Here is a 27,543-nt window from a genome sequence, read left to right as displayed (position 1 = left end):
GACTCTAAGCTTCATGAGGGCAAGACGGCATCTTACTCATCTTCATGTCCTCCATCTGTAGTGCAACGCCTCTGGTACCTATAGCATGTACTCTACAACAATTCGTTGAATAAATAAATGAACGCATACCAAAGGTATCAAGGAAAATGATTTTTGTACATTTCCACTGCTTTAGTTATAAGGCTTAATTATTCAACAAAACAACAGCTTACATTTATGTTTGTTAGGATAGATAAATTTCCCAGTAACTTGGAAAGGCCAGATTGTTTAATAACTTCTCAATAGTTTTATCTGAATCTACTGTGCCTTTAATGACTTCATTATAATCTGATGCAATAAGATATAAGTATAACAAAAACAGGAAACTGACTTTCCTTCAGTAGATTCAGACACTATATATAATCTTTTAAAGTTAAATGGAGAGAATGATCCGTCTGGGGTATAGGTAACAAGGTACATTATCTGTAAAGAATCTGAAACAGTTATAAGACCATCTAAGAGTCATTGTGCTTTTTTTTTTTAAGATTTTATTTATTGATTTGAAAGAGAGAGAATGAGTGAGAGAGAGCACAAGTGGGGGGAAGGGGCAGAGAGAGAGAGAGAGAGAGAGAGAGATACCCCTGCTGAGCAAGGAGTGTGACAGGGGACTTGATACAGGGCTCAACTCTAGGGCCTCTGGCTCAGCCCCAGGATCCTGGGATCAGGACCTGAGCTGAAGGCAGATGCTTAACTGACTGACAGCTGGGCACCTCAAACTCACTGTGCTTTTAATCATCACCTTACTCAGACAACGCTAACCAATGTTAGTGATGACACACTTGTCCTCTGGGGGACAGATTGCTTCTTCCTCCCCTCCCTTGGTATGTCATTGCGTGCAGTGATGTCAGCAAAAATAGTTTTACAAACATTTCCTTCCGAGCACCTGTCAACTTTCTCCCTTGTTTGCATTTCCAGGCAAAGACATCTTGTTTGTCAGAAGAAGCATTGAATCCAGTATAAATGGGGAGAAAAATATGGTATTTTTACACTTGTCACTCCATGCACAACTACATGGAAATTATTTAATGTGTTTGTCACATAGTCAAAGGGAGATTTAAGTCCTCAGTTTATACCCCTAAGTGGGACATAGCCCAGATTAATTTGAATAACCACACAGAGGCACAAAAAATTGGGGGTAATAGATAAGCAGACCACCAAGTTCATGTGGTTAAATCTCTGTCTGAGATGGTGCTTGGAAGTTTTGCTTTAATTTAGACTCAAATCACCAATTTGTAAAACAAACAGAATCATGACATTGAGTGCTGTCGAGTTCCATGGGTTGCCAGGTTTCTACCGGTAATAATGGAATCACCCCAGGACATATGGACCATGTCACCATGTAGTATCAGGGCGGTAGCTGGCACAGTGGATCTTCAAGGAGAGGGCGAGCTGTGCCCTTCCCCCCAGAACTGCCATTGCCTCGATATCCCCATGACTTGTTTACTACGTTGTCACTCTATGAATGTTCTCCGATGACCTGTGTATTGGAATTGTCTTCATGTTACATGTACTTGGTGACTTTTTCCCTTCTAGTTTATTTGTATGAGTTACCCTTCCCCTGTTTTTCTTCAAATTAACGTGGTTACACTCTGTTTCGACAACTGTGAACATTAAACAAAAACTGTTGCTATGGCAGTTTAATCGTCACAATGAATTCCTTTATTTCCCATCATAAAATAAATTACAACATTGTCTCAAATTTCAACAACAAAAACTTAAAAAGTTTATGTTCCTTGATGTGATTAAATAAATATTTGACACTCCTAATCATAGTAGTACACATTTATTCATTGTTTCCTTTGGGCCTCTCTGATTATTTCCCATCTCATTTCTTATTTATTTGATCAATAACCCAGGAGGAAGAGACTGCTACTATCACCCAGTTTTGCTGATGAGGAAACAAGAGGAGGTTAAAAAACTTGAGGAATTGAGTTAGAGCCAGGACTCAAGCTTAGGCAGTGTTTTCCTGTTTATAAACACTTTCAAAAATATTTAGTGTTTACTCACCACATACGGAGTTGTTTACACAGGTGTAAAGTCATTAACAGAAAGATACTGAACTTCAACTTTCTTTACTGTCTCAGATTAACTTCTCTCCTCCCAGTGGAAGTGGCCACACACATGCCCAGTTACTTCATCTCGATCTCCCCAAGAAATGGACGTTCCCAGAGGGTATCCAGATAGGACTTTTAGAGAGAGTGACCTGAAGGGGAATCCTGTTGAAGTGCTTTCCTTAGGGCATATTTATCGTTTAAACTGATGACAGTACAGATAGTAAGCTCTCTGCCAATTTTCAGCAACACGCCTCCTCCACCACCGTGCTCCCCTGCTTCCCCGTGTTGAATCTCTTTGCTTAGCCATTCTTGATTTCACAGTTCTGGATCCTCAGGGTGCTGATGAACAATGGGAGGAATCTGTGAATATGGATAAATGATTTTCTAGGGCAAGACTGGAGCCCCATGCTTTGAGATTTTAGACAAAAAAGGCAGGGAGGGTGTTACAAGATACAAATCTCCTTTGAGATTGTTCTAATGGTCATCTTTAAGTGACTATTTGTAAGAGGAGAGTTAATTCTAAAGAGAGAAGTAAATATAAAACAGCCAAAATATACCATTAATGAGTACAGCGCTTGTTTACAATTTGTACGTATCTCTTCCAAGTCTTTGAAATCGGGAACCATCTCATGTATACACTTTGTGCAACAGTGAGTATGAGATGCAGTGCAGTGATGAGAAAATTAAGGGTTGTGTTTAGAACCTAGCACCCCAGGAATATGACTTCCCCATCAATTATGCGTTAGAGACTTACATGGCCCCTGTCTCTTCCCTGCTTTCTTATGCAGTAAGACCCCAAGACCTTTTGATTCATCCTCCTTAATGCCCCAACCCCAGATGTATCTGTTCTTTTCTCATTATTACACAGGTCAGAACCCTCCTTATGTTTCACCACAAGTATTGCAGAAACTTCCCGTCCATTTTCTTCTAAGTAATTATGGTCTCTTCCCACAGAGACAAATCTTCCCCTACCTTCAGATTAATCCTGCTTGTCAACCGCTTACATTGTTAACACCCAACTCAACACTCATCAGTGGCTCCCATGACCTTCCCGAATAAAGGCAAAATGCCTGAACGGGAGCCCCAAGTTTGGTCAGAACCGAGCCCTGACACACATTTCTTGTTGTTTCTTCCACTACTTCCCCATGCTGGATTACTCCGGTTCCTCAGAACACACCACATCTCTGCCCTTGGGCTCACAGCAGCTCCTCTTGTCAGGAGTGCCTTTTTCTTGTTTCCTGGTTCTCCAAAACTTCTCTCCCCCTGCAGGAAGCCTCCATTACCCACTCCAGCCTGGAGGGAGCACTCCTAAAAACCTCTGCCAGCTCCAATGACACATTTACCTCCTATCTTAGTTAAGTTTACATTTGGGGCCGCATCTTGTATGCTTCGAGAAGCCCCTACCGTGCCTAGCTTGCTGTCTTGCCTAGGGGAGGCACTCAGTAAAGGTTCACTTACTGATTTGTAACACAGCCATGCAAATGCTGGGGAGGCATCTCCTGTATGAATTTCTCATCCTCCCAGTGGAGTTCTGTTTATTTTACCTTGTTCTAGGAATATTAATGATCATTTTTGTCCTCCCCTTATCTTCTGAATAGATGACAAGCAAAGCACCTACTATATCCTGGCGGGATTTAGCACCTTGTTAATGCTGATCAATGTCATGGCCATAATGCTGAAAGTGTTCTGGATTGAGGTTAATCTGCTCTGGAGAGACCTAGCTAGACCTTACAAATCAAGGAATGGTAAGTGGCAAGTTCCACATTTTTCTTCAAAGAAAAGGATGCATGCTGGCTGTTGGTGGTACATTTGTTGATCTCTTAAGAGCTATGGTACTAAACCCAGATTTTGCTGGCTAACATATTGTTAGCAGATCTCTCTCTTTTTTTCTTTTTCCTCAGTCCACTCGGAGGCCAGTCTCTGTCCTTTTTTGCTGCTCCTTATGGTTCTGAGATACATCTCAACAGCTCAAATCTCCTCCCCCAATAGGCTTGCTGTTCCTGCTAAATCAAGAACAGAAACAGCCCAAGGCCAGAAAAGTTTAATCATTTTGGAAAATGTGTATTGGAAAACTTCATGGAATTCAAAACATTAACTAAAGTGTTCCTGCTTCCCAGATGTGAACAGCTTAGACAGAGCCATCAGAAGGCAGGTGTATTTTACCAGAAAGCCCACTCCTTACAGAGCCCTACCTGGGTGCACAAGTATACACCTGAAAGAATACATTTATGCCTGCTGAATCAGACAACATTCTCTCCTTTGGAGGCAGATATACTCTATATTTTCCATATGGCCCACTCAACTAGGGCTAATTATTTGATTTGTGGGAAATATAGATCCCTTAAAAAAAATTCTCCTTTCGCATTTTCATTTCCTAGGTTAGGGGGAAACAACAGCTAAAACTGAGATCTACTCCAAAAACAGAAGATCCCTTATACATGACAGATATTTATCAATAAGTTATTAATTAAATTTGACAATATGGTGTGTGCTAAACTTGCCTCTCTACCTTTCAGTCTGAGGCAGTAAAGGGAGAAAATTTGCAGATTAAGATTGGTTTTCTGATGACACTTTGCAGTAGTGGGTTGTGGTCACCATCTCTGGATTCTAGAATATTTTGGGGGATGGGATACACGCACCAATAACAATAAAATTCAGGGGAGAATGTCTAGGAAGAGTCAAATGGGAATTTCCAGAGCCAAAAAATAAAGTTGTACTTCTTGTTCTCATTTTCAGATGGAAAGATCTACGATGCTTATGTTATCTATCCGCGGAACTATAAAAATAGTCCCGAGAGGGCCAATGCCGTGGGCCACTTTGTTCACCAGATTCTGCCTGAAGTTCTTGAAAATAAATGTGGCTATAACTTATGCATTTATGGGAGAGATCTGCTACCGGGAGAAGGTAAAGCTATCAACACACATCAGGGACAGAAAGTCACGTCTATCAGAAGGCCAAGGATAGGTGGTCTTATCCCTGTGTTGGATAAGGAAATACAATCATTATTCCAGGCCTCAAGACCAGAGTTTTTAAATATTTCTCCAGAAGAAAGAGATATTATTCTTTGCTTGTCCTTCCCCCATAGCCGACCTGATCATGAGGTCTTCATAAGAGTATCAGTGATGTGAGGATACTGCTATGTGGATTTAGCAAGACATGGCCCCTACTTGACTTCCCATGTCCACTGTTAGGATAATTGACATACATCTTAATTCTCTCTAGAAGAGCTGAAAGAAGACTCAAAAAACAAAAAACAAAAAAACAAAAACCAACCAACAACAACAAAGAAATGTGTTCTCATACCTAGAGGCATTGACTGAAATATTTGCAAGGATTCAGAAAGTCTTCGTGCTTTCCCCTGTATCGGAGAAACATTTGCAAATGTGTATTCTCACCTCATCCACTAGAGCTGTCTTCTGTTTCTTAGTCGATTCCATGTACCTTCCACAGTTTGTCACAATTCTGGCCTTTCAGTAGCTTTTCTCCCTCTATATTTATGTCAAGTACCCATGAGCCCTCCTTAAAGTTCTTCTCGAATTTCTCAGAGACCAGGAAGTGTTTGGAATGTTCCTGAGGCAGGAGCATCACTGAGGGTAAGTCCAATAAAGTGAATGCTTAGTAGACTGTGAATTTAAACTGGCATTTCCACTGCAAAAAGGGATTCAAACATCTGTAGATGTAAAGGAACACCCAGCAGGTGAATCCACTTCATCCGGAAATATTTGGGCAATGTTAATCCCTCCACAATGGTGTGGGTAACTTTGTAAAATGAATGATTCAGGAAAACGGAATCCCAGTTTTCTCTAGAAGCCTTCTTCTTCCTCCAGCTCTCCCGCTGGCTACTCATTCCAGTAGAAAGAAATGAGCCACGGTGCTCAAATGCTCTTTTCATGCTACACATCTGCTCAAGAAGCTGTAGGAACCCCAGCTGTTTGTGACGTCACACCACCTGCCACATCTGGCTGCAAACCCTTCATTGTTTTTGTCTCAGATCCATCCACCTCCTTTCTAGTTCTACCTCTCTCCAGCCCAGTGTGAACACCAGCGCGCTGAGCCTCAAGCTTGTGTGGCCTGCATCGTGCTGTTTTTCACCTGGGAATGTTCCCACCCCCTCTCCCTCAAGCATGTCCTCTGAACCTTATTTTAACCTAAGGAAGGTCAGATATAACAAAACAACACCAAACTTCACTTGTCCCTTTGGAAAAGTTCATGACTGCATCAGTGGTATTTCTTCCCATGCTAGTTACCTTCTGGAGCTTTGCCCTGTCAAATCTACTCTGCACCCTGCTCCATCCAGTGGCCCCGGGGAGGTGGGGGAGGAGCTGGTCATTATGGAATCTATCAGGCCCCTGCCCTCTGCTCCCTGCTGGGTTCAGATGGAAGCAGAAGTACAGAGGCAGGCATCAGGTAAGGTTGCCAGGGGAGCTGGGCTCTTCTCTCCCAGAACATGGGCTCCTGTTAGCTACCTTTATACACCTTAGCTTTCATAATTGCTTTTTCCCCTTCACACCCGGAGGAGTGTAATGCCTCCCTGGCTATTTCCCGTGCTGGGGTTCCGAGGCATCTCTCATTGATTTCTCTTGGCTCTGTCCACATCTTTTATAAATTCTCCTCTCATTAATCTCTCTTAAGTCAGTCCTTTTGAGTGTGCTGAGTTTTCTGTTAGGATCCTGACCGACATGAAGTCTCTCTGGTGCTATTCAACATTTATTTCCCTAGTTCACACTACATGGGTTGGCAGTCTTTTGGCTGTCCTGCTCTAAGAAATTCTTGAGTGGTTTCGTTCATGGTTGCATTTCTTTGATTTCTCTGGTCCCTCCTTGCAGGGAGAGCTGAGTATTTTACATGTGCTTTCTAAGTCTGCCCAAAAGTTTCCTGCCATCACCATGGAGCTGATGCTGTATAAACTCTAAATTGATAAGGGGATCTGGTCTTCCTTAAGATCTTTCTAGTCTGAGTCAAATCACCTTCTCAAACAGAGACATTGGGGAGTGACGTGAATCCAGGACTCCCTTAGAGATTTTAATCAGTTCAGAGGAGCAACAGTCCCTAAGAGTGAAAGTACTAAGCCCTGGTAAAACACATAAGCTACTATTCTAAGAAGATAATACATAGCTAATGAACTTGAATTCTAATTCTCCCACTAAACATCTCTACCTGCCATGTAACTCCAAGGATTCATTTTAGTTAGAACTGACCTACCTGAGAAGGAAGAGGGGCTTGGGACTGATGTGCTCACAGTCGAACATAATAGGTTGTCCCTTCAAGCACATTCCCCCTTACCTGAATGAAGAACTGATTGGTGTCAGAATCCCATAACAGATTAAAACCATAACTTTTTTTTTTTTTTTTTTTTTAAAGTCCAGAACATTCATGATCAAAGCATTAGATTTCAAAACGCAGGAGCAGGAAATGTGATCCGGGGCTTTTATTCTTAGATGCAGCCACTGCCGTGGAGAACAACATACGAAAGAGCCGGCGGCAGATTTTTATCCTGACTCCTGATCTGGTCCACAGCAGGGAGTTTGCATACGAGCAGGAGATCGCCCTACACAGCGCCCTCATCCAGAATGACTCCAAGGTGATCCTGATAGAAATGGAGGCTCTGAGCAAGCCCGGTGGACTGCAGTTTGAGGAGCTTCAGGAGTCCCTCCGGCACCTCGTGGAAGTGCAGGGTACCATCAAGTGGAGGCAAGACCACATGGCTGACAAACGGTCTCTGAATTCCAAATTCTGGAAGCACGTCAGGTACCGCATGCCTGTGCCCAACCGACCCCCAGGGAAGACACCCAGTTTGGCTTCCCTGAGTGCCCAGGAGCAATAGTGCTGGCTTTGGTGTGCTAGTAAGGCACCCAGCTTCCACTGACCTGAACTCCTCCTCCTGGATGACCACACTGGACCAGACACTGGAGCACGGGCAGGAGGAGTGGTGATGTCTAGAGGAGGCTGGTCTCTGATTTCATCTACCAACTTGACTCCCATTTTCCTGATTCTGGGGGGATGCAAAACACCCAGAAATTTCTTTTCTCGACCCCTCTCTCTTCAGCCCACTTTTCCTGCCTTTTCTCCCTTTACTGATCTTTCTTCATGTGGCCTAGTATTTTTTCATTATGCTTTTTTCCCTCTTTCTCTCTCTTTCCTGTTCTCCTTCTCCTTATTCCTTGTCAATACTCCACATTTTAAACTTCAAGCTGGACGTGTTAGAGCTAAATGTTCATGCAACCTTGAAGAACACTCAGATTTCCACAAGCAGAACAGTAACAGTCCTTCTTATTCCCAACCAGACCAGAATTTATTCTATTTTATTTGACTGGATGCTGGGTTTTTTCATTTCGATGTTGTCGATGTTCTTGGAGGGGCTTACCTGGTTGCCATTATAATCAAATTTTTGCTGCTCTAAAATTTCTTTCAGAGATTTTCATTCTCTTTAGAAATATTTTTTTCAGGTTCCTGGGTGGTTCACTTGGTTGAACATCTGTCTTCGGCTCAGGTCATGATCCCAGGGTCCTGGGATCGAGTCCTGCATGGGGCTCTCTGCTCAGCTGGGAGTCTGCTTCTCCCTCTCTCTCTGTGATCTCTCTCACTTTCACTCTCTCTGTCAAATAAATGAATAACATCTTTAAAAAAGAGAGAGAGAGAAATTTTTTTCTCCCTCTAAAAGTTACAGAAGAACAGAAAATATGAAAGAGGAAAAGAGCAAAAATTATCCATAAATCCATTATCCTAAGATAATGACTCTTAAACATTGTGGTAAATTTGTTTTCGAAAAAAATTTGAATTTGTGCTGAAGCATACCATTTATGTAGTGAGATCATACAGTGTGTAGTTTTTTGGTTTTAAGATTATTTATTTATTTATTTGACAGACAGAGATCACAAGTAGGTGGAGAGGCAGGCAGAGAGAAAGGAAGGGAAGCAGGCTCCCTGCTGAGCAGAGACCTGATGTGGGGCTTGATCCCAGGACCCTGGGATCATGACCTGAGCCGAAGGCAAAGGCTTTAACCCACTGAGCCACCCAGGTGCCTCCAGTGTGTAGTTTTTATATTTTTTCTTATTTTACATCATGAGAAAAACATTTTGACATGTCACTTAAATTTTAATATTTTAAATATTAATAGAATTCTATTTCATGGTTGTGCCATAGCTGATGTACCTCTTATTTATTGTTGTATATTTGAGTTGTGTTGAATGAAACAGCCATAATAATAAGTAATTCTGCAATGGCCATGTCAGTATATCTTATATTTCCCAGTTATGATCTTTTTTTAATTTAAGAAATTGGTTTGTTGCAACATTTCTATGAAATCTGTAGGGCATTTTGGCAAAACCATTTAGCAAAAGTGAAGATAAGAATACCACTGCCATTAATTCCCTAAAGGAGTTCACATGCCCTCAGTGCCAGCAGTGTCTTCTCAGGCTGGGAGTTTTGTGAGAGCTCAGATTTCACAAGTGGGTGGAGATCTTAGCCTTAGCTGAGCTTTTTTTTTTTTTTTTTTTTTAAATAAAGAAACAGATTTATTTTTAAAAAAATATTTTATTTATTTATTTGACAAAGAGAGAGACAGTGAGAGAGAGACAGAGCATACAACCAGGGGGAGTGGCAGGGGGAGAAGCAGGCTTCCCACCAAGCAGGGAGCCAGACGTGAGTTTCGATCTCAGAACCCTGGGATCATGGCTTGAGCTGAATGCAGCTGCCTAACAACTAAGTCACCCAGGTGCCCCCCCACTGAGCTTCTTTAAAAAGTGTATATTGGGGGTATTTTTTAAAAAAGATTTTATTTATTTATTTGACAGAGAGAGAAAAAGAGAGAGAGTGAGCACAAGGCAGAGGGAGAGGGAGAAACAGGCTCCCAGCTGAGCAGGGAGCCTGAAGTGGGGCTCAATCCCAGGACCCTGGAATCATGACCTGAATAGAAGGCAGATACTTAACCAACTGAGCCACCCTTGCCCCTCTGATTTGGGGCTTAACTGCAAAAGAAAACTGCACGCCAGCCCCTCGACAGGGAGTGTAATTTTGAACTGTCATTCAATGCCTGAGAAGAAATTGTATTTCTGGAAGATTGCCTAAAGGATCTGGAGTTACCCATCCCTTTATATACCATATAACCTGAATCTATACTCCCTGGATTAAGGTTGCCAGATAAAACACAAGACATTAGTTGAATTCAAAGAATGAAATTTCATCTGAAATTCACATTTAGCTGGGACTCTTGCGTTTTTATTTGCTAAATCTGGCTGTCCTACTCTGGTTAGTTATTGTGCTTTTATATGGTGATATTTGATTTTACGGAACTGCTAAAACATCTAGTCTGTGGGAAGGATGCCGTCTAGTTGACTGGTTAACATCACTTAATATGGAATCAACAAGCCATCCTCTGCTATCAGCCGGCTTTGTGACTATGAGTAATACCATCAGGAAGAGATGTGCCTTTCATCTTGCTTCCCCACTGACCAAGACTGACAGAACTGTCTTTGATATGTGGACATAAATAATTTTACAACTGAAAAAAAATAATTTTACAACTGATTTTATTTTCCTCTTCAGTTAGCTACTTGGACACACAGAGCCCAACTTGGCCTCTTTCTACAGCAAGTACATAGAATATAACAAGCAAGTTATAATAATCTCTTCCTTGTTTTTTTAATGTTTTATTTTTGAATGTATTTTAACTGTCTATATTGTAAGCTGCTTTGTAATTTAACACTTACATTTTTCTGAATGTGCGCTGAGTATCTCTTTGACAGGGGCAGGGAGAGGAAAGGCTGTGGAGGCGTACGCAGGGTCATTGGGCTTGCTCCTTATTAACCTTATGGGGTTTGAATCCATTGAGGAAGCCCAGAGGGATGAGGGAAAGACTTCACAGAACCCAGAGAGGGCTGGCTCCAGGGCAAACTCTGACGTCGCTGAGCTCTTTCTTCCCAAACCTACACACCACCTCCCAAGTCACCTGAGCTTCAGTTTCTGCAACTAAATCATGGGAGGATGGAGGAGAAGAGCTCGGAGGGCTTTCTCAGCTCCAAGAGGCTGATTCCAAGCGCATGCTCACAGAGCAGCTGCAGAACCGCCAGAAGTCTGGCTTCTCAGGCCAGCACACCACCAAACTCTCCTGGTTTCTTCCTCTGTGTGGTGACAGTAACAGATGCTTCGCCTACCACACAAGGTAATGTGAATGGAATGAATTCAGCCAAAACCAGTGGGGTGTCTACGATAGGATCCTAATAAAAATTCTGGTGAATTATAAAAACACAACAAATTTCCCTTTCTCAGATCAAATTTCCATGTGATAAAATGCAGATTGATGAGTCTTGACAATCACACATACCTATGTAGTTGCCATCTCAAATCAGGTAGAAATATTTCCATCAGGGGCACCTGGGTGGCTCAGTCAGTTAAGCGTCTGAGTCTAGATTTTGGCTCAGGCCATGATCTCCTGGGTCATGAGATCAGGCCCCAATGTCAGGCTCCTCAGTCAGTGCGGAGTCTGCTTGAGATTCGCCCCCCCCACCCCTGCCCCGACTTGTATCCTTTCTTTTTCTCTCTCTTTCAAATAGAGGGATAAATAATAACTCTTTTTAAAAAGAAGTATTTCTGTCACCTCCCAGGGAAGTTCCATCCTGCCATTTTCCAGGCAATCCCTCTCCTTCCTTGGAGGCAAACAATGCTCCAATTTCTATCTCCATGGATTAGTTTTGTCAGATCTTAAAATTTCTATCAATAAAGTCAGATGGACAGCTCTGGGACTCCCTGCTTCCACACAACGTAAAATTTTGGAAATGTATCCGTGGTTTGCATGTGTCCATACTTCTTTCCTCTGAGTTGTATTCCGTTGTGTGGCTGGACACAGTTTAACCTCTCCCTTGGTGATGGATGTATGGGTTGTTTCACGTGGTACCTCTCATGACTATGGAGACTGTGGACATTCTTGGAGACATGTGTTCTTACTTCTCTTGGCTCAATACCAAGGAGTGGTCTCTTTTAGAAAACTGTCAAACTGACAAACTAATTGTACCACTGTACGTTTCCTCCAGTTAAGTATGAGACCGTTCTTGTTCTCCCTCCTCACTGATGACTGGGACTGTCAGGTTTCTTTGAATTTTAGTTATTTCAGTAAGTGTTAAAAGAATCTTATTGTGGTTTTAATTTGCAGTTGTCTGACGATTAATGATGTTGAACTTTTTCATGCTCTTATTCACCAGGAAGATTCATGTATCACTCAGTGAAAGTAGAATCTTCTATACATTTAAAGATTGTGTTGCATCTCTTCATGTTGTTGATGTGTGAACATTTTTTATATATTCTGGATATGGATTCCTTTTCAGATAGGTATAAGGTGAAAATTTTCCCAGGTTTACCTTCTTACCTCTTCATTTTTTAATGGTATCATTGATTAGCAGACATTTTCAATTTGGTAACAATCAATTGGTCCTTTTTTTAAAAGATTTTGTTTATTTCTTTGACAGAGACAGGGACAGCAAGAGAGGGAATACAAGCAAGGGGAGTGGGAGAGGGAGAAGCAGGCTTCACACGGAGCGGGAAGCCTGATGTGGGGACCCCGGGATCATGACCTGAGCCGAAGGCAGATGCCCAACGACTGAGCCATCCAGGTGCCCCACAATTGGTCAATTTTTCTTATATGCTTAGTGTTTTCTGTGTTTTAGCTAAGTGTTGTTTTGTTTGTTTGGTTGGTTTAACCTCGAGGTCTGGAGATATTTCTTCATGTATCTTTACGAAATATTCCAGTTTCCAGCTTTTCTATTTAAGTCTATGGTCTACTGTGAGTTGATATTCGCATACAGAATGAGGTAAGGGTCAACGTTCATTTTTTTTTTCCCCTATAGAGATGCCCAATTGTTTCAGCAACACTTGTGGAAGACTTTTCTTTCTCTATTGAACTGACATGGTGCTCTGGTCAAAAATCATTAGGCTGTATATGTGTGGGTCTATTATTCTACTTTCTATTAATTTTCATTTATATGCTCATGCAAATATCACACCGCCAAGATTAGTATTTCCTTATTGTAAGTCTTCAAGTCAGGGTAAGTTCTCTAACTTTGTTCTTTATGCCCAACATTGTTCTGATTGTTCCAGATCATTTGCGTTTTCATGTATATTTTAAAACCAGTTTCTCAATTCCTTTGAAAATTCCTCCCGGGATTTGGATTGCATGAAATATAGGACTCTATAACCTAAAGAGTCTTAAAATATATAGACTCTATGAACTCCACAGTTTGTGCAGAATAAATATCTTAACAATGAATCTTCCAATCCATGGTATATCCCTCCATTTTTATGTCTTTCATGTCTCTTAGCAGTATTTTGTTGATTTCGTGGTAGACATTTTGTACATATTTTACGAGATTTATACTTTGATATTTGATTTTTTATGGTATTGTAAATGGTATTTTTAACAAATTTCATTTTTCAAATTTCCATTACCAGCATATAGAATTATAATTGATTTTTGTATATTGAATTTTTATTCCACAATCTTGCTAAACTCATTTATGACTTCCAGCAGCTCTTTAGTAAGTTTTGAAGGGCGAGCTACATAAAATTATGCCATCTATCAGAAAGAGTAGTTTTATCTTTTCCTTTACAATCCGTGTGCCTTCTATTTTTATTTCTTTACTTTTCACAAAAAGACATCGTTATCTTGTTCTCCACTTTATCAGATTAGGAATGTTCCTTTTGGTTTTCAGTATTCCAAGTGTTGTTAATGAAGGAAAAGCTGTTGAATTTTGTCAGATGCTTGTTCTTATTGCATTATTGGGATAATTGTATGATCTTTCTCTTTTATTTTGTGATGAACTATTTTGACTGAAGAGAAGGGATGAAAATCACTATCTCATTAAACCCTCTCATTGTCAGCCATTCTTCGGTTTTGTTGGAAAGATCCTACTACAGACCAATCTAAAAATTTTGAAACACGTTTTCTCGTTTTGCCTTCTTTTCTTCTAAACAGTTAAAAAATCTCAGTTGAACACTTCTGCTCCCTCTCTATGACTTCCTGAAAGAGATGCCCCCCCCGCCCCCCAAGCCTAAACAGAAGTCCTCAGCACAGATCTGAGACTTGAGTGCCTCAGAGAATGGTCTCCTCCTTACTTTGGATGACCCCAGGGAGCCTTCCTGTGTTTGGGGGCCTCTTCCTTGGCCTCCTTCCCCTTAACCACAGGTGGTGCCCCTCTGCCCAGTGAAGGCTGTTTCCTCCCCAACCTGACTCTGGTGCAATTCTCTCGGCGGCCTGTAGGGTGCGCAAGGAGCAGCCCCGAGCGTCCCGGGGCTCTACAGGTCCGGTGGACACCGCCCACCGCCCGGGAGCTCCCGAAACTCGCCGCCCGCTGCTGGGACCACAGCAGATCTCGGCGCAAGGGCGAGGCGTGGGATTTTCCGGCTTCGTGCAGTAGCGCCCGCGATCAAGCGGCTCCCGGAACTCAAAGGCGGGGCGCCCAGTGGAGTCCATATACCCGGTACGCTCCAAGGGGCGCCCCAGACTAGGAGCACCCCAGAGCCAAAGCATCCGGAACCGGGCGTACCCCCCGCCCCCACCTAGGAAAACCGCGAACTGGGAGGATTCCCAGCCCCGATCCTCACTGGGAGGAATCCCCGACGAGGAGCATCTCTGATAGGAGCATCCCAGACCCGGGACACTCCGCGGTATAGAACAGCGCCCCACCTCGCACTGCGGACACGGAACTGCGTCCCACCACAGCCTCCGCGGCTGCCAGACGCCTTTTCTTTCCTCTTACTCTCTTCCTTTTTTTTTCTTTTTTTCTTTTTTTCCTTTCTTTCCCCAACCTTCTCTAGTTGCCTTACATCTTTAATCACACTTGTGGCTCCTCTCGTTCCTTTCCTGTTTCCCAGTCCCAGTAGCTAGGGAGGCAGCGCACCGCAGTTTCTCACCTGCTTCTGGAAACCCTGCCTCCGCCGTCGCGACCAGAGTGCAGGAGGGACGGCCGCCCCCGCCGCGGCCTCGCGGAACTCGGCTCTGAAGGTAAGGAGCCGCGCCCCGCCGCCAGCCGCACCCCCTTCCCACTGCCCTCTTCCTCCAGCCCGCCAAGGAAGGGGCAAGAGGCGCCCCAGCCTCGGGGCAGGGCTTAAAAAACAAGATCCGTTAATAACGAGTGCCGTTATTTGTACAGATCTTCCTCCACTTCTTCTTTTTTTTTTTTTTTAAAGATTTTATTTATTTATTTGACAGACAGAGATCACAAGTAGGCACAGAGGCTGGCAGAGAGGAGGAAGCAGGCTCCCCGCAGAGCAGAGAGCCCGATGTGGGGCTCGATCCCAGGACCTGAGATCATGACCCGAGCCGAAGGCAGCAGCTTAACCCACTGAGCCACCCAGGCGCCCCAATGGTAGTTCTGAAAAACCCCGCTGAAGCTGGGAATAGCCTGTCACTGGAACATGCATTTAATACATCTAACCTCCTGAACAACACTCTTAGACCAGCTTACCTTGAAGGTGCTCAGAACACTTCCATCAGCCTACAGTTGGGCAAAGCCTCTAACACGACATCTAATTCATAATAAGGCGTCAATAATAATTGAATAGCTTGTTTAATTGGTGGAATAGTACACTGAAAGGGAGAAACAGAATGGTTGCTTGGGTACAGAGTGGTTGTAAGTGTATCTCTTGTTTACCCTCATGATCCCCATGGGGACTAGGAGTTGCAGCTGATGGGGATCATAGAGCATATCACTAGCCTGGGGAAAAAATCCAAATTCAAAATCCAAATATGGTTTCCACTGAATGTGTATCTCTTTTGCACCATCACACAATCAAAAAAACCTAAGTAGAGCCATCATATGTAGGGGCTGTGTATATATATATGTATACATGCAGATATGTATATACATTAGTATAGTTTTAAATATTGAGTAGATGCGTTTTATATATATATATATATATATATATATATATACACACACACACACTCAATATGTCTTGAATAGTAACTTATTGTTAAAAATATATACTTCTGATATATTAAATTTACTTTTAGGTATACAAATAAGTCCCCTAGATTATTGTCTACCATGGTTGCATATTAGAATCACCTGGAGGATTTTTATCAGTCAGGATGCTTAGACTGTACCTCAGCTGTCTGACTGGGGACCAACATGTTGTGGTGGTGGTGGTGGTGGTGGTTGTTATTGTTATTTAAGTTCCAGGGGGCGATGAGTGCCCTAGCCTTCATATCAGTTGTTACAATGTATTTTCTGAGATGTCATGATATTAGAAGTATTTCAAAGGTAAGATTAGGCAGGTGTTACAGAGGATCAAATGATCACCTAAGACACCAAACAGTTTATACTTGATGAATTGAATGCATTCATCAATTTAGCAAATAATAAACAAACATAAAGTATGTCAGTTGGGGACACGTGCGATGAATGGAAAAACAAAGCACAGAGGAAGAGGAGAGAGTGGTGTGTGCACGCATGCTTGGGCATGCACACGTGTTTGCACACACACGCATGCACAGTGCACGTATTTGCTCCCAAGCGGTCATGCTGTTAGATCTCCGTAGAGCGCTTGCAGACAACCTGTACGTGATTAACTATACTGTCAGCACACTGTAAAGGAATGGCAGGACTCTTTAATTACAGAGAAGGAATTAGTAGCTCTTTGAGAAAAACAAGTTGAGTTAGACCTAGCTTCATACCAAACAAGAAAATTGTTGATGGGTAAAACAGTTCTAATGTAAAAAAACAAAAAACAAAAATCCCTAAGCCATAAAAATGAAGAAAGTATACCTTGAGTATGCATCTGACCACTGAGGGGAAAGGAATGTTCAACAATGGAAAAATAATGGAAAAGTCACAAAGGAAATCATGGTGGGCTTGACTTTGTAAATGTAGTCTCCCAGATGTGAAAACAGAAAAGGAAGAATTTGAAAGTAAACTCAACAAATTAAAACAAAACAAAACACTAAAACATCTAAGAACTGGACCAAAGGCATAAAAAGATATTTCATACACACAGGAATAAAATAGCTAAAAACTATATGCTTAATATTCTCCCATATTTATATCAGCAGAATGCAGGTTTAAGAAAACCATGAGACATCATTACCAATTTGAAGAGTGAATTACATTTAAAGAATGAGGATGCCCAATGCTTATATGGGTGTGCTAGATGTATATTATCTTCCACAACTGAGGAGTATGAATTATTACATTTCTGGAATGCAGTTTGGTAGTAAGTGTTTATCATGCTTAAAATGTATTCTCTATCCTATAAACTGTATTGCCATTGTCATAACACCAAGAAAATAATTAAAAAGGTAGATAAGTAACTAACATTGAAGTGATATTTATGACACATGGATACTTTGCGACAGTAATTCATGAAACCTTCACATCACTTCGGGGAGGAGGTATTGTTATTCTCTTTCCTCGATAAAGAAGCTGAAGAGCAGGGAGGATAAGTGATTTGTCCAAAGTTATTCAGCTGGGAAAGAATAGGATGAGGATTCAAATCCAGCTAGTCTGGCGCCAGAGACTGTGCTCCCAAACCTCATCTGTACCGCCTAACACAGAAAGATAATCATAGGGATTATTTTGTAATAAAACATATCTTATAAATTATAATAGACACATACTGAGGGATATATGTAGCAATTAAGAATGATATTAACAAAGAGATTTTTGTGACACAGCAAAGTGATCATTGATTAAGTAGAAAATGCAGGATATGAACATTTTTTAACATCTTAATTATTTGAAAATCATGCAGAAAAAGTACAATGAAGCATGTTAAAGTATTATGCATATTGAGATCATTTTCTTCTTTTCAATCTTCATTTTATAATGTCCTATATTGGGCAATATACTACTTTAGAAATCAAAAACAATTTTTTAAAAAGAAAGAGAAAGAAAAGAAAGAAAAAAATTTAAAAATTATGGAAAGGCAAAAAAATAAATCAATGTAAAACACAACACTACCCCCCCAAATTCCTTCATGCAAGAAATTTAATATTTATATTCTTCTATGTATGTCTTATTAATAGTAGGATATCTATGACATTTCTTAGAACAGCTTTTCTTTTGGAAATGAGTTCTATTATTTAATATCTTTATCTTTTAAATCTATAATAAGTACATTAAAATTTATGTATCTACACACACAGAACAGTGCCAATATCAGCTAATTTGGGATCATAACATGTTTCATATTGAAACTCAGAGGTAACTCATCAGAATACTAAATTATTTCATAGAAACTTTATCTCTCAGCAGACCTTAAAAATTAACAGAAACCCAAACCAAGAAGAAAACACAGTGCCCTTTACAAGGCTGTGTCAACCTTAACCAGAGGAAACAATACTTTTCTTTCTATCTGAGGCAAGAGAATGGATAGTTAATAATAAATGTCTGTATGTGTGTGGGGGTGAGGGGTTGATTTCAAACCATAGAACCATAGAGATCTAATTTGGTTTTGAACAGTTTGTGCTTTCCATATGTAGTTAACTCTTTGTCTTTACTTTATTGGTTGTTATTTCTTGGAAATTACAGCAGATGCTTTGTTATTCATTAAGATTTAGTTTAAGTTTACTTAAGTTTATGGTTACATTAAGTTTACTGATATTGGCACTGTTCTGATGTAAATAATTTGACCCCTTAGCCACTAAACTTCATCCAGGAATTGGGCATTAACAGTCTTCCCCCCATCCCCCTCCTCCTCCTCCTCCTTTTTTAAATATGGGAGGTGAGTGGCAGTTGGTAACAGAATTATCTGGGACTGAGAGGTTACCAGGCATTCAGAAAGCTTTTTGTTACTTAGCTCATCTAATGACTCAATAATTTTGATGATAGGCCTTCTTCTCATCTCCATTTTGGTAGTGAGCAGATAAGGTAGATTTTATTACATTTGGTAATGAGAAGATAGGACCAATAATTTTGGTGATAGACCTTCTTCCTCATCTCCATTTTGGTAATGAGTAGATAAGATCTGAGACTTTAAGTAACTTGTCTAAGGTTACACCAGTAGTCAAGGCTCAAGCTGGAAAGCTGACCCAGGTTTGTGTGCCCCAGGAAGCAAGCTCTTCTGTCCACCCAGTGGAGTTTGGTGTGTACTGTGCAAGGATCATGGGATTGCTTATGCAATATTCACACTAGTGTCAGAGATCCAATGCCCCCTTCCTCCGTTCTACTCTCTAAATCTGTAATTCATAGGATAAAAGATGGATTGAGTAGGATTGAAATTCAACACATATTTGAGTTCATGGAGATTAGGCATTTGGAGTGTAGGAAACTCCTGTTTTGTCTCCCCATTTCCCTCAAATAAACACACACCCATACACCTATTCCTGTGTAGCAAGTATTAATGCTTATTCTGTGCTAGGCATTGTTCTGGACTCTGGTGATATATTAATGAACAAAATAGACTCAGTTCCTAACTTATAAAGAACTTAGTTCTGAAGAAGGGAGTTGGATATTTAAAAACCGAAGCCACAAGTGACACCTGGGTGGCTCAGTCGGTTGAGCTGCTGCCCATGGCTCAGGTCATGATCCCAGGATCCTGGGATTGAGTACTGCATTGGGCTCCTTGCTCAGCAGGGAGCCCACTTCTCTCTCTGCCTCTGCCTGCCACTCTGCCTGCTTGTGCTCTCCTTCTCCGTCTCCCTGACAAATAAATAAATAAATAAATAAATAAATAAATAAATAAATAAAATTGTTTAAAAAAATTCAAGCCACAGATGAAGATTATGATGAGCATTTTGGTATGATGAGAGAAAAAAGGACACACACACAGACACACACATCTGTACATGGGCAGACCTGCCATACATATCTCAGTATACCGCAGACATTCTATTCATAGAGCAGTAGATTTTCTGGAAATATTTTTGTTCTCACCTTTGACCTTTGAGGTAAGGTTTAGTAGACCAGGCTCAAAATACAGCAGACTCACTTGTATTAGAAAATTGCACACACAGGAATTTTTTTCTGGATGCTGAAGTTCATTACCTTGAAATTTTATGAATTCTATGTGGCTGAAAGTTCTGAGAATACTTGGTGAGTATATAAAGAGATATGAAAACTTACTTCACTGATTTTTAAAAAAAAAGTCTGTGCGCCAGATTTTTAAAAATCTCCTTCATGATACAGGTGTATGTTTGTTTGCAAATTTTGGCTGAACCTATCTTATTCTGTTCTCCAGAGAAACCACTAGAAGCAGAATCCTCAAATGCATCGTATAGAACTACTCTTGACATTTCTGATGTTTATGTTTACAAGCACCTCAGGTAAGTAAACATAATCATTCATAAGCATACTTAATGGGTAGTCTAGAGGGAATATCAAGGTTTCACTTCTGTATGTGGAGGTGGCTGTTGAGGATGCTGAATTTATTAAAATTAGTGGTTTTACATTTTACTGTGAAAGTTGTCAACCCTTTGATGTCCCTGGCATAGAGAACAAAAGGTTCATAGGAATGAAATCAAGTAAAGAATCCTATGGGTTTAATGAAAAGGAAAAGATTTAGTTCTCTGAGTTTATGCAGAGAGAGTAGGATTGTATCTGGAAACGAATTACTTTGGTCTGAGATGAAAATCTGCTTTATGTTATTTAAAACTGAAGAGTTCACAGCGATCTTTATTATTGATTTTTAGAAAGTTCTTTTTCTTTTTCTTCCAACATGAAGACCAAGACTCATCTCATTATTTAGGTAGTGAAGACAGTGAGTGGTAAATATTCCAGTTAGAAAGAGTACATAAGGAAGACTGCATAGACTGGGAAAAGCAAGTAGGATTTATATCAGGTGGCAGGTACAAGTTAAAACTGATTAGCAGTAGCCTCTGCCTTCGGCTCAGGTCGTGATCCCAGGGTCCTGGGATCGAGCCCCGCGTCGGGCTCTCTGTGCCTCGGGGAGCCTGCTTCCTCCAGTCTCTCTCTCTCTGCCTGCCTCTCTGCCTACTTGTGATTTCTCTCTGTCAAATAAATAAAATCTTAAAAAAAAGACTGATTAGCAGTGATGGCTTGGAGACTTTTATCAAGAAAGGTTCTGTGGGTTCATCAGAATTCTTTGGAGAAAAGATTCATGACTGATTAGCACAGTTCTCCTTATGCTTTGGAGGACTAGGTGGCAACACAAATACTGATTTGACTTGTTCTGTTATATAGGAGGGGGTGACACATGAGCCCATATCCCCTACTTTGAGAATTATTGCTGAAGAGATAGGGAATTTAAGTTATTGATACTTTCAAATAATTCCAGTCCCATATTTACTTAAGTGGGTCCATTTTTGTTGAGATCCAGATAATGCAATACTACCCAGATGTAAAAGGAAGGAGGTAGATGTGCTCCTCTTGATGCCAGATGACTAATGTGTTACGAACCGCAGAGTGAAAAAGCAAGATGCAAGAAAATGTGCACCTTGAGTACCTTGTTCCATAGTTATGGAACTAATAACCTTGCTCCCAAGTTATGATGACACATGTTTCAGGTTCAAAAATAGTCACAGCCAATTCTATAAGGCTACTAAGGTCCCAGCTCTTTGTCCTTTTAGGTGTCTGAAGAGCACCTTTCATAAAGGGTTGACTCTGGACAAATATGACAATATTCCACATGAGGATTAATTTAACCAAGTAGAAGTTGAATGACAATATCCCATATATGGTTCAAACTCTAGACATTTCCAAATGTACCCATCCTTCCACAGGGTCTAGGTTGTTGACCTGTTGGATTCTTGCTCTCTGTTCATGTAGGAATGGGAGGAGCTGCTCTGGACAGTCCATACATTTTGAACACCATTCATTTTTTTTTTCAACCAAAAACCATTTCTAATCTACAAAGCCGACAGTGTGAAGCTGAAGATTAGGTAGCGGAAGCTGTTAGCTGCTAGGGGAGCATGAACTTTTAATCTCCTACCATCTACCCCTGGAGAATATGTCAGCCAGGTTAGGTTTCTGCAAATGATAGATCCTCCCTCAAAGAAATGGTGGATGTGTCTATCACAACACAAGCACAGGTTGTTATAGAAGTATTTGGGGTTTTATAAGTGTGACCAAAACCTAGAAATAACCCATACGTTCAACACCCATAGAATGGATAAATTGTCAAATATGAACACGATTGGATGTACTACCTATGAGGAAAGCACAAATCAGTGCTTCATGCAGCAACATGGATGTCTATTGGAGACATTATGAGTATAGACTGTAGGATCTGTGTCCTTTGTTTTATGGATATCACATCCCTGAAACAGGAAAATAAGTGAAATTGGTTTTGACTTGCTATCCTTTTGGATATCAAATAAAACTAACACCAACACTTACACATGTATCACACCTTCTGTGTTGAAGTAGTGAAATGTAAGATGGAGTTTCTATAACAACCACCAAACTCAAGATCGGTATACATTAACACTTGTACTTTGAGGTAAATTTGACATCCATGTTTTCAAAGAATGCTTCTACCATTTGAGCCACTTCCTCTTGACATTGTGGTTAACAACATTGAGTTAAAACCAGACCGTTGCTTTGAGAAATAGACCCTAACTGGAGAGGAGGCATTTTCTCCATGCCTTCAGAGAAATGCTCTACTTAATTTAAGGATTCTCATTCTCAAAATTCAGTTAAAGGGCACAGTGGGTGGGAAAGTAAATTGATGGCAGCCACTGCAGAAAACTCTATGGAGGTTCCTCAAAAAATTACAAATAGACCATACGATTCAGTAATTTCACTTCTGAGTATTTATCTAAAGGAAACAAAAACACTAATTTGAAAAGATACATGCATCCCTATGTTGACTGCAGTGTTGGCTATCTATCCATTGATAGATGAATGGATGAAGACAGTGGTGGATATATATATGTGTGTATATATATATATACACACACATACACTAAAATATTATTCAACCACAAAAAAGAGTAAGATCTTGCCATTTGGGACAACATGGATGGACCTAAAGTGTATTATGCTGAGTGAAATAAGTCAGAAAGAGAAAGACAAATAGCATATAATTTTGCTTATATGTGGAATCTAAAAAATAAATGAATAAACCAATGAGCAAATGCAGACTCTTTAAAATACAGAGAAGCAATTGGTGGTTGCCAGAAGGGAGGCATGGGAGAGTAAAATACATAAAGGAGATTAAGAAGTAAATCTTCCAGTTATTATAATAAAATAAATAAATCATGGGGGTGAAAATTATAGCATAAGCAGTATAGACAATAATTTTGTAATAACATTGTATGTGATAAAGGATGACGACATTGAATGATGGTTAACACCAAGTAAAGTATAGAATTGTTGAATCAATATATTGTACACCTGAAACTAATAACACTGGATGTTATTTATACTTGAATCCAATAAAAGGGCATGCTGGAGCCGCTGGAGAACAGGATATGGAAAGGGTCCATGAGGGCTTTGAACTATCGGAAGTTCAAAACAAGGGGAATGATGACTCTCTTAGCCGAAAGGATCAGATAACCTGCCAGAGTACCTGGGTTGGTTGAGAAAGAGGGAGGGAGGGAGAGGGAAAGCTTGCAAGAGCACTCAAGGAGGGAATTAACAGATACCCAGACTGGGAGTGATACTGTATTAATCACTTCTTGATGATTCATGTGGGAACTTGGAGAGATAATGGGCTCACTCACACTCTGAGCTACACAGGAGCCCCTTAACTGTCCCCTGGGTTGCCCAGGGAATGGTCAGGTAAACTGATTAAAGGTACATTTCTGGTGAGCCAGGTGAGGAACTCTGAGGCCTCTAGATTTCTTGTTTTGATTTCCGTGGAGATGTCCCAGCTAGCGAAATTTTTTGGGGGGTGGGTGTGGCAACACTGTGACCTCTGTGGCTTTCCTTAGGAGGAAGCTGTCATGTATAACATTTTCTTTGAAAAGCTTTCATTGTATTCATCTGTCTTCTTGCTCTGGTAAGTTAGGTTTTGGTGATGCCCTGTTTGAAAAAAGTTGTTGGAAATTTTGTCTTCATTTATGCCCTGAGAGTGTCCTCGTGTTGGAAAGATTGACCTGTCTCTTAGTGTTGGAAAGATTGACCCTAAAATGAGAACTCACAAGACTGAGATATTGGGGTTGCTCAGGACTTTCTTACTCACCTGGCTTATTTGGCTCATCCATTAGGAAAAAAAACATTCACCTTTTGTCATTCTCGGTTTTTTTCCTTCTACTTTGCTAATTTTATGAAGAAACCTGTACTTTACGCTTTAACATCACCGCAGTCAGAGGAGAGCCTTTCTATCTGAAATATTGCTCATTAGCACCTGAGCCCAAGAATGAAACAGCCGCCGTAAGATGGTACAAGAGTAGTGGATCCCACGGGCGCATTGAGCTAAACTCAAGCAGTTTTCCCAGAATTTCTCTGTATGATCATGTTTTGGAGTTTTGGCCAGTGGAACTGGAGGACAGTGGATCTTACTTTTTCCATATGGGGTGAGTATAGCTTCTTTTTGTGTCAGCATTGTTCATCACACTCTTGGGCTTAGCTCAGCAAATCAGATATACAACAATCCGAGAGGATAATCTGTGCATTTACTCTCCCCTGCCCTTCCTACACCATGCAATAAATACTTTGTTATGGAAAAATCAAGTTAAATATTTGCCCTTGTGTTTATCTGCTTAGTGATCTTTGTGAAAGAGGACCTTAATATTTCTTTTAGGGGATTCTTACCAAAGATAAGTGGGTGCCAAATGAAATTCACTTTAAAATTCAGCTGCTCCTATGGTGTAGAGTCACTGGTCAGATGGGATCAGTGAAGACTCCTTAATGACCATGCAATGAGGGGGGGCAACGTCAGCTTCCCAGGTGGTGTCCTCAGGCTCGGGCTCGGGGTCAGAAGGGGTGTAGACTCATCTCGAGCCAGTTTTCCAGGGTTTGTTGGGTATCTGGTGGAAGTGTGAGTGAAGGATGTGTGAGCCTTACAGCCCATCACAGACCTACAGCCAGGGGCAGTGAGAAAGAAGAGCACAGAAAAGGCTTTGCATGACCTTCATGGGACAAACCTCTGTAGTCTATGCCAGGACGCTCATAATCAAGAGTCCAGGAATCATCAGTTCTATGAAATTAGAAAAACCAACTGAATGTTTCAGTGACTATCACTGAATTAGGTTTTCTCTATACTTTCTTTGGTAGGCTGGGAAGGAGCAACTGGGACAAGCAATGTTCTGTTGATGGATTATTGGTTTTGATTATAGAGATCAGAGGCTAAGATCTAAGATCTGATCTGGTGAAAGAGAGCTCAGGGCCAACTGAGGGAGTGGTGGTGGTGTGCTCTTGGGTGTAGTAGATTTCTGGGTTAGGTCCCGATCGTTATCAACGGTGGTGTTGGGAGCAGAGTGAGGCATCCTGGTGAAACCTTGTTATCACTTGCATGGTTTTGCACAAAATGAGGTCATTTAGGTTTGTTTCTATACATAGGAACCCCCAGGAGTCAGAAAGAAATTCAAGAACTCTTTTTCTGTTGTTTGTTTTGACCTATTATAAATTTTATGTGTTCCCTGAAGAGGGACGATTCTAGAAGTAGGTCACAGCTGGGTGTTTTTGCACTAAGGTAGAATGAATACTCACAAATGGGGTTAAAAAAAAATCTCCATAGCTTGATTGAATAAAGGTATGATTTAAATGGAAGAAGTACCCTGGACAGGGCAGGAAGAACGCATTGAGGGGAAGAAGAGCCAGTTATCCACAGAGGACGCTTGGAGACAGATAGGGACAAAAGCCATTAACTGTCTCTCTGATAGGGAGGGTGAAGAACATAGCCTGGGTTAGAAAGGCAAAGTGGAAGCATCAACTTAGAAACAGGCTGTTGGAGAAGTGTGGAGATCTAGGAAGATGATCTGACAGGGCAGGAAAAGCAAGGTGGCTCAGTGGCTGTGGTGATGAACTTTGAAAGATGTTGGAGGCTGAGCAATAATGTGAGACTAAAGTGATGGACTGAGGAGAGCCTTGACAGTGGTTTTGAAAATCAATGGGTGGGGAGTGAGGGGGCGTGACATGCGGGTGGCTGAGTCTGTTGAGCTGAGCATCTGCCTTTGGCTCCAGTCATGATCTTGGGGTCCTGGGATTGAGCCCCTCATCAGGCTCCCTGCAGCAGGGAGTCTGCTTTGCCCTCTCCCCTAGCTTGTGGTCACTCTCTCTCTTAAATAAATACATAAAGCTTTTTAAAAAAGAAAGAAAAAGAGAAAATCAATGGGAACCTACACAGGTTGTTTTGGATGCATAGGGGCATTGAAGATGGGGATTTCTTTAAATTTGGGACACCTGTGTGTGTGTGTGTGCACATGTGTGCATGTGTACACAGATTTAGGTGAGTAAGTCTTTTTAATTTCACATGGAATCTGTCGAAGACCAGATTCCAACCCTGGAACCCCTCCCTGAGAACCATAATCCTTTTGTTTTTTGGGAATCTTCAGCTAATAATCAAAGGTCCCTGAAGACTGATATGTGAATTGTGAAGTCAGATCAAATTTAAGAAGGAAATCCACCAAGAAGGGAGGGGATGCAGGAGAGAGGGGGGTTTTTGATGCTTGAGGGAAGGGCATGGAGATAGAGAGAAAAGCACATGCAGAAGTCTCACAGTCACGTTCTAGATTGGCTTAGTAAGGGGCCTCCCAAGAATGCTAGAGCTTTACAAATCCCCTCTTGTGTGGCACAAGTGGCTCCTGTGACGAGGAATGGATGGCCTTGTAAGGTAACAGGAATGGTTACAGCTTTGGGGCAGTTGGCCTCAGCATCACACTGGCCTTCAAGCTCCCTGAGCAAGGACGGTCGGTGTCCCCTTGTTTCCTCATTTCCAGTGCGGTGGCTGGAACATGGAGGCATTCTGCCAGTCAGTACTTACTGGGTGTTAGGAATTGGGGACTGCAGAGGTAGAGAACAATATGGCCCAATAAGTTGGAAATATGCATATACTCTCTTCCTCAGAAGCAAAAGGACAGAAAGATTTAGAAATACATCTCTGTCCAGCTCAGCAGGGCTGAAGTTGGGAAAACATTAGACACATTTGAGAAGAAGATAATGTCAATGGGATTCTGAATCCTTTCCAAGGGCAGGGTAGCTCTATTATATTCCATGGCCTTTGACCTACTGCTTTTAACTTTTGGGACAGCTTGTCAGTGCACTCATAGCTTCCCGCCCAGCCAGCATCTGCCTTTGGCTCCAAAGTATAGTATTGGGAGTATGTGAGAGTATAGTATTGGGCAGTGCAGGCCTGGCCTTTAGTGCCAAACCGAATTGTTTTGCATCTTGACCTTGCTGCTGACTGGTGTGGGAACTTGGGCCAGGTACTCAGCTTTAAGTGAAGTTTAGCTTTCTTATTTCACATAAGAGAAATCATCATCCCCTTTGCACATGCACAGTACAATGCCTAGAGCTCAGTGAGTGCTAGTCTTCCTTCCATGCTCCTGCAGACCTAGAGGGGGACTACAAGGGCCTGTGGTACACAGAGGACAACTTAACACATGTCTATTGTATTTAGT

General features: G+C 41.3%; 2 protein-coding genes across 7 annotated transcripts in view; both read left to right on the top strand.

Annotated features, from left to right (window-relative positions):
* IL1RL1 (interleukin 1 receptor like 1) overlaps nt 1-8,583 on the top strand; it is a 40,851-nt gene extending 32,268 nt beyond the window's left edge. For 4 of the 5 annotated variants that reach the window (XM_045077630.1, XM_013056390.2, XM_004753059.3 and 1 more), the window contains exons 10-12: nt 3,692-3,838; nt 4,830-4,997; nt 7,532-8,583. In XM_045077630.1, the coding sequence (XP_044933565.1) occupies nt 3,692-3,838; nt 4,830-4,997; nt 7,532-7,917 (701 nt within the window). In that variant the 3' untranslated portion in view covers nt 7,918-8,583. Of the gene's footprint in view, nt 1-3,691; nt 3,839-4,829; nt 5,687-7,531 lie in introns of all 5 variants that reach the window. The other variant, XR_006606000.1, reaches the window with a different exon arrangement.
* A 4,055-nt stretch (nt 8,584-12,638) lies between these two features.
* IL18R1 (interleukin 18 receptor 1) overlaps nt 12,639-27,543 on the top strand; it is a 41,670-nt gene continuing 26,765 nt past the window's right edge. Inside the window, exons 1-4 of one of the 2 annotated variants that reach the window (XM_013056393.2) lie at nt 12,639-14,560; nt 14,898-15,084; nt 20,259-20,343; nt 24,255-24,498. In XM_013056393.2, coding sequence (XP_012911847.1) covers nt 20,286-20,343; nt 24,255-24,498 — 302 coding nt within the window. In that variant the 5' untranslated portion in view covers nt 12,639-14,560; nt 14,898-15,084; nt 20,259-20,285. Of the gene's footprint in view, nt 15,085-20,258; nt 20,344-24,254; nt 24,499-27,543 lie in introns of both variants that reach the window. The other variant, XM_045077629.1, reaches the window with a different exon arrangement.

This window comes from Mustela putorius, unplaced genomic scaffold (genome assembly GCF_011764305.1).
Source record: "Mustela putorius furo isolate JIRA1106 unplaced genomic scaffold, ASM1176430v1.1 tig00000224_pilon_pilon_pilon, whole genome shotgun sequence".
Lineage (NCBI taxonomy): Eukaryota > Metazoa > Chordata > Mammalia > Carnivora > Mustelidae > Mustela > Mustela putorius.
The sequence above is the reverse complement of the archived record's forward strand: the minus strand, read 5'-3'. Positions and strand labels throughout refer to the sequence as shown.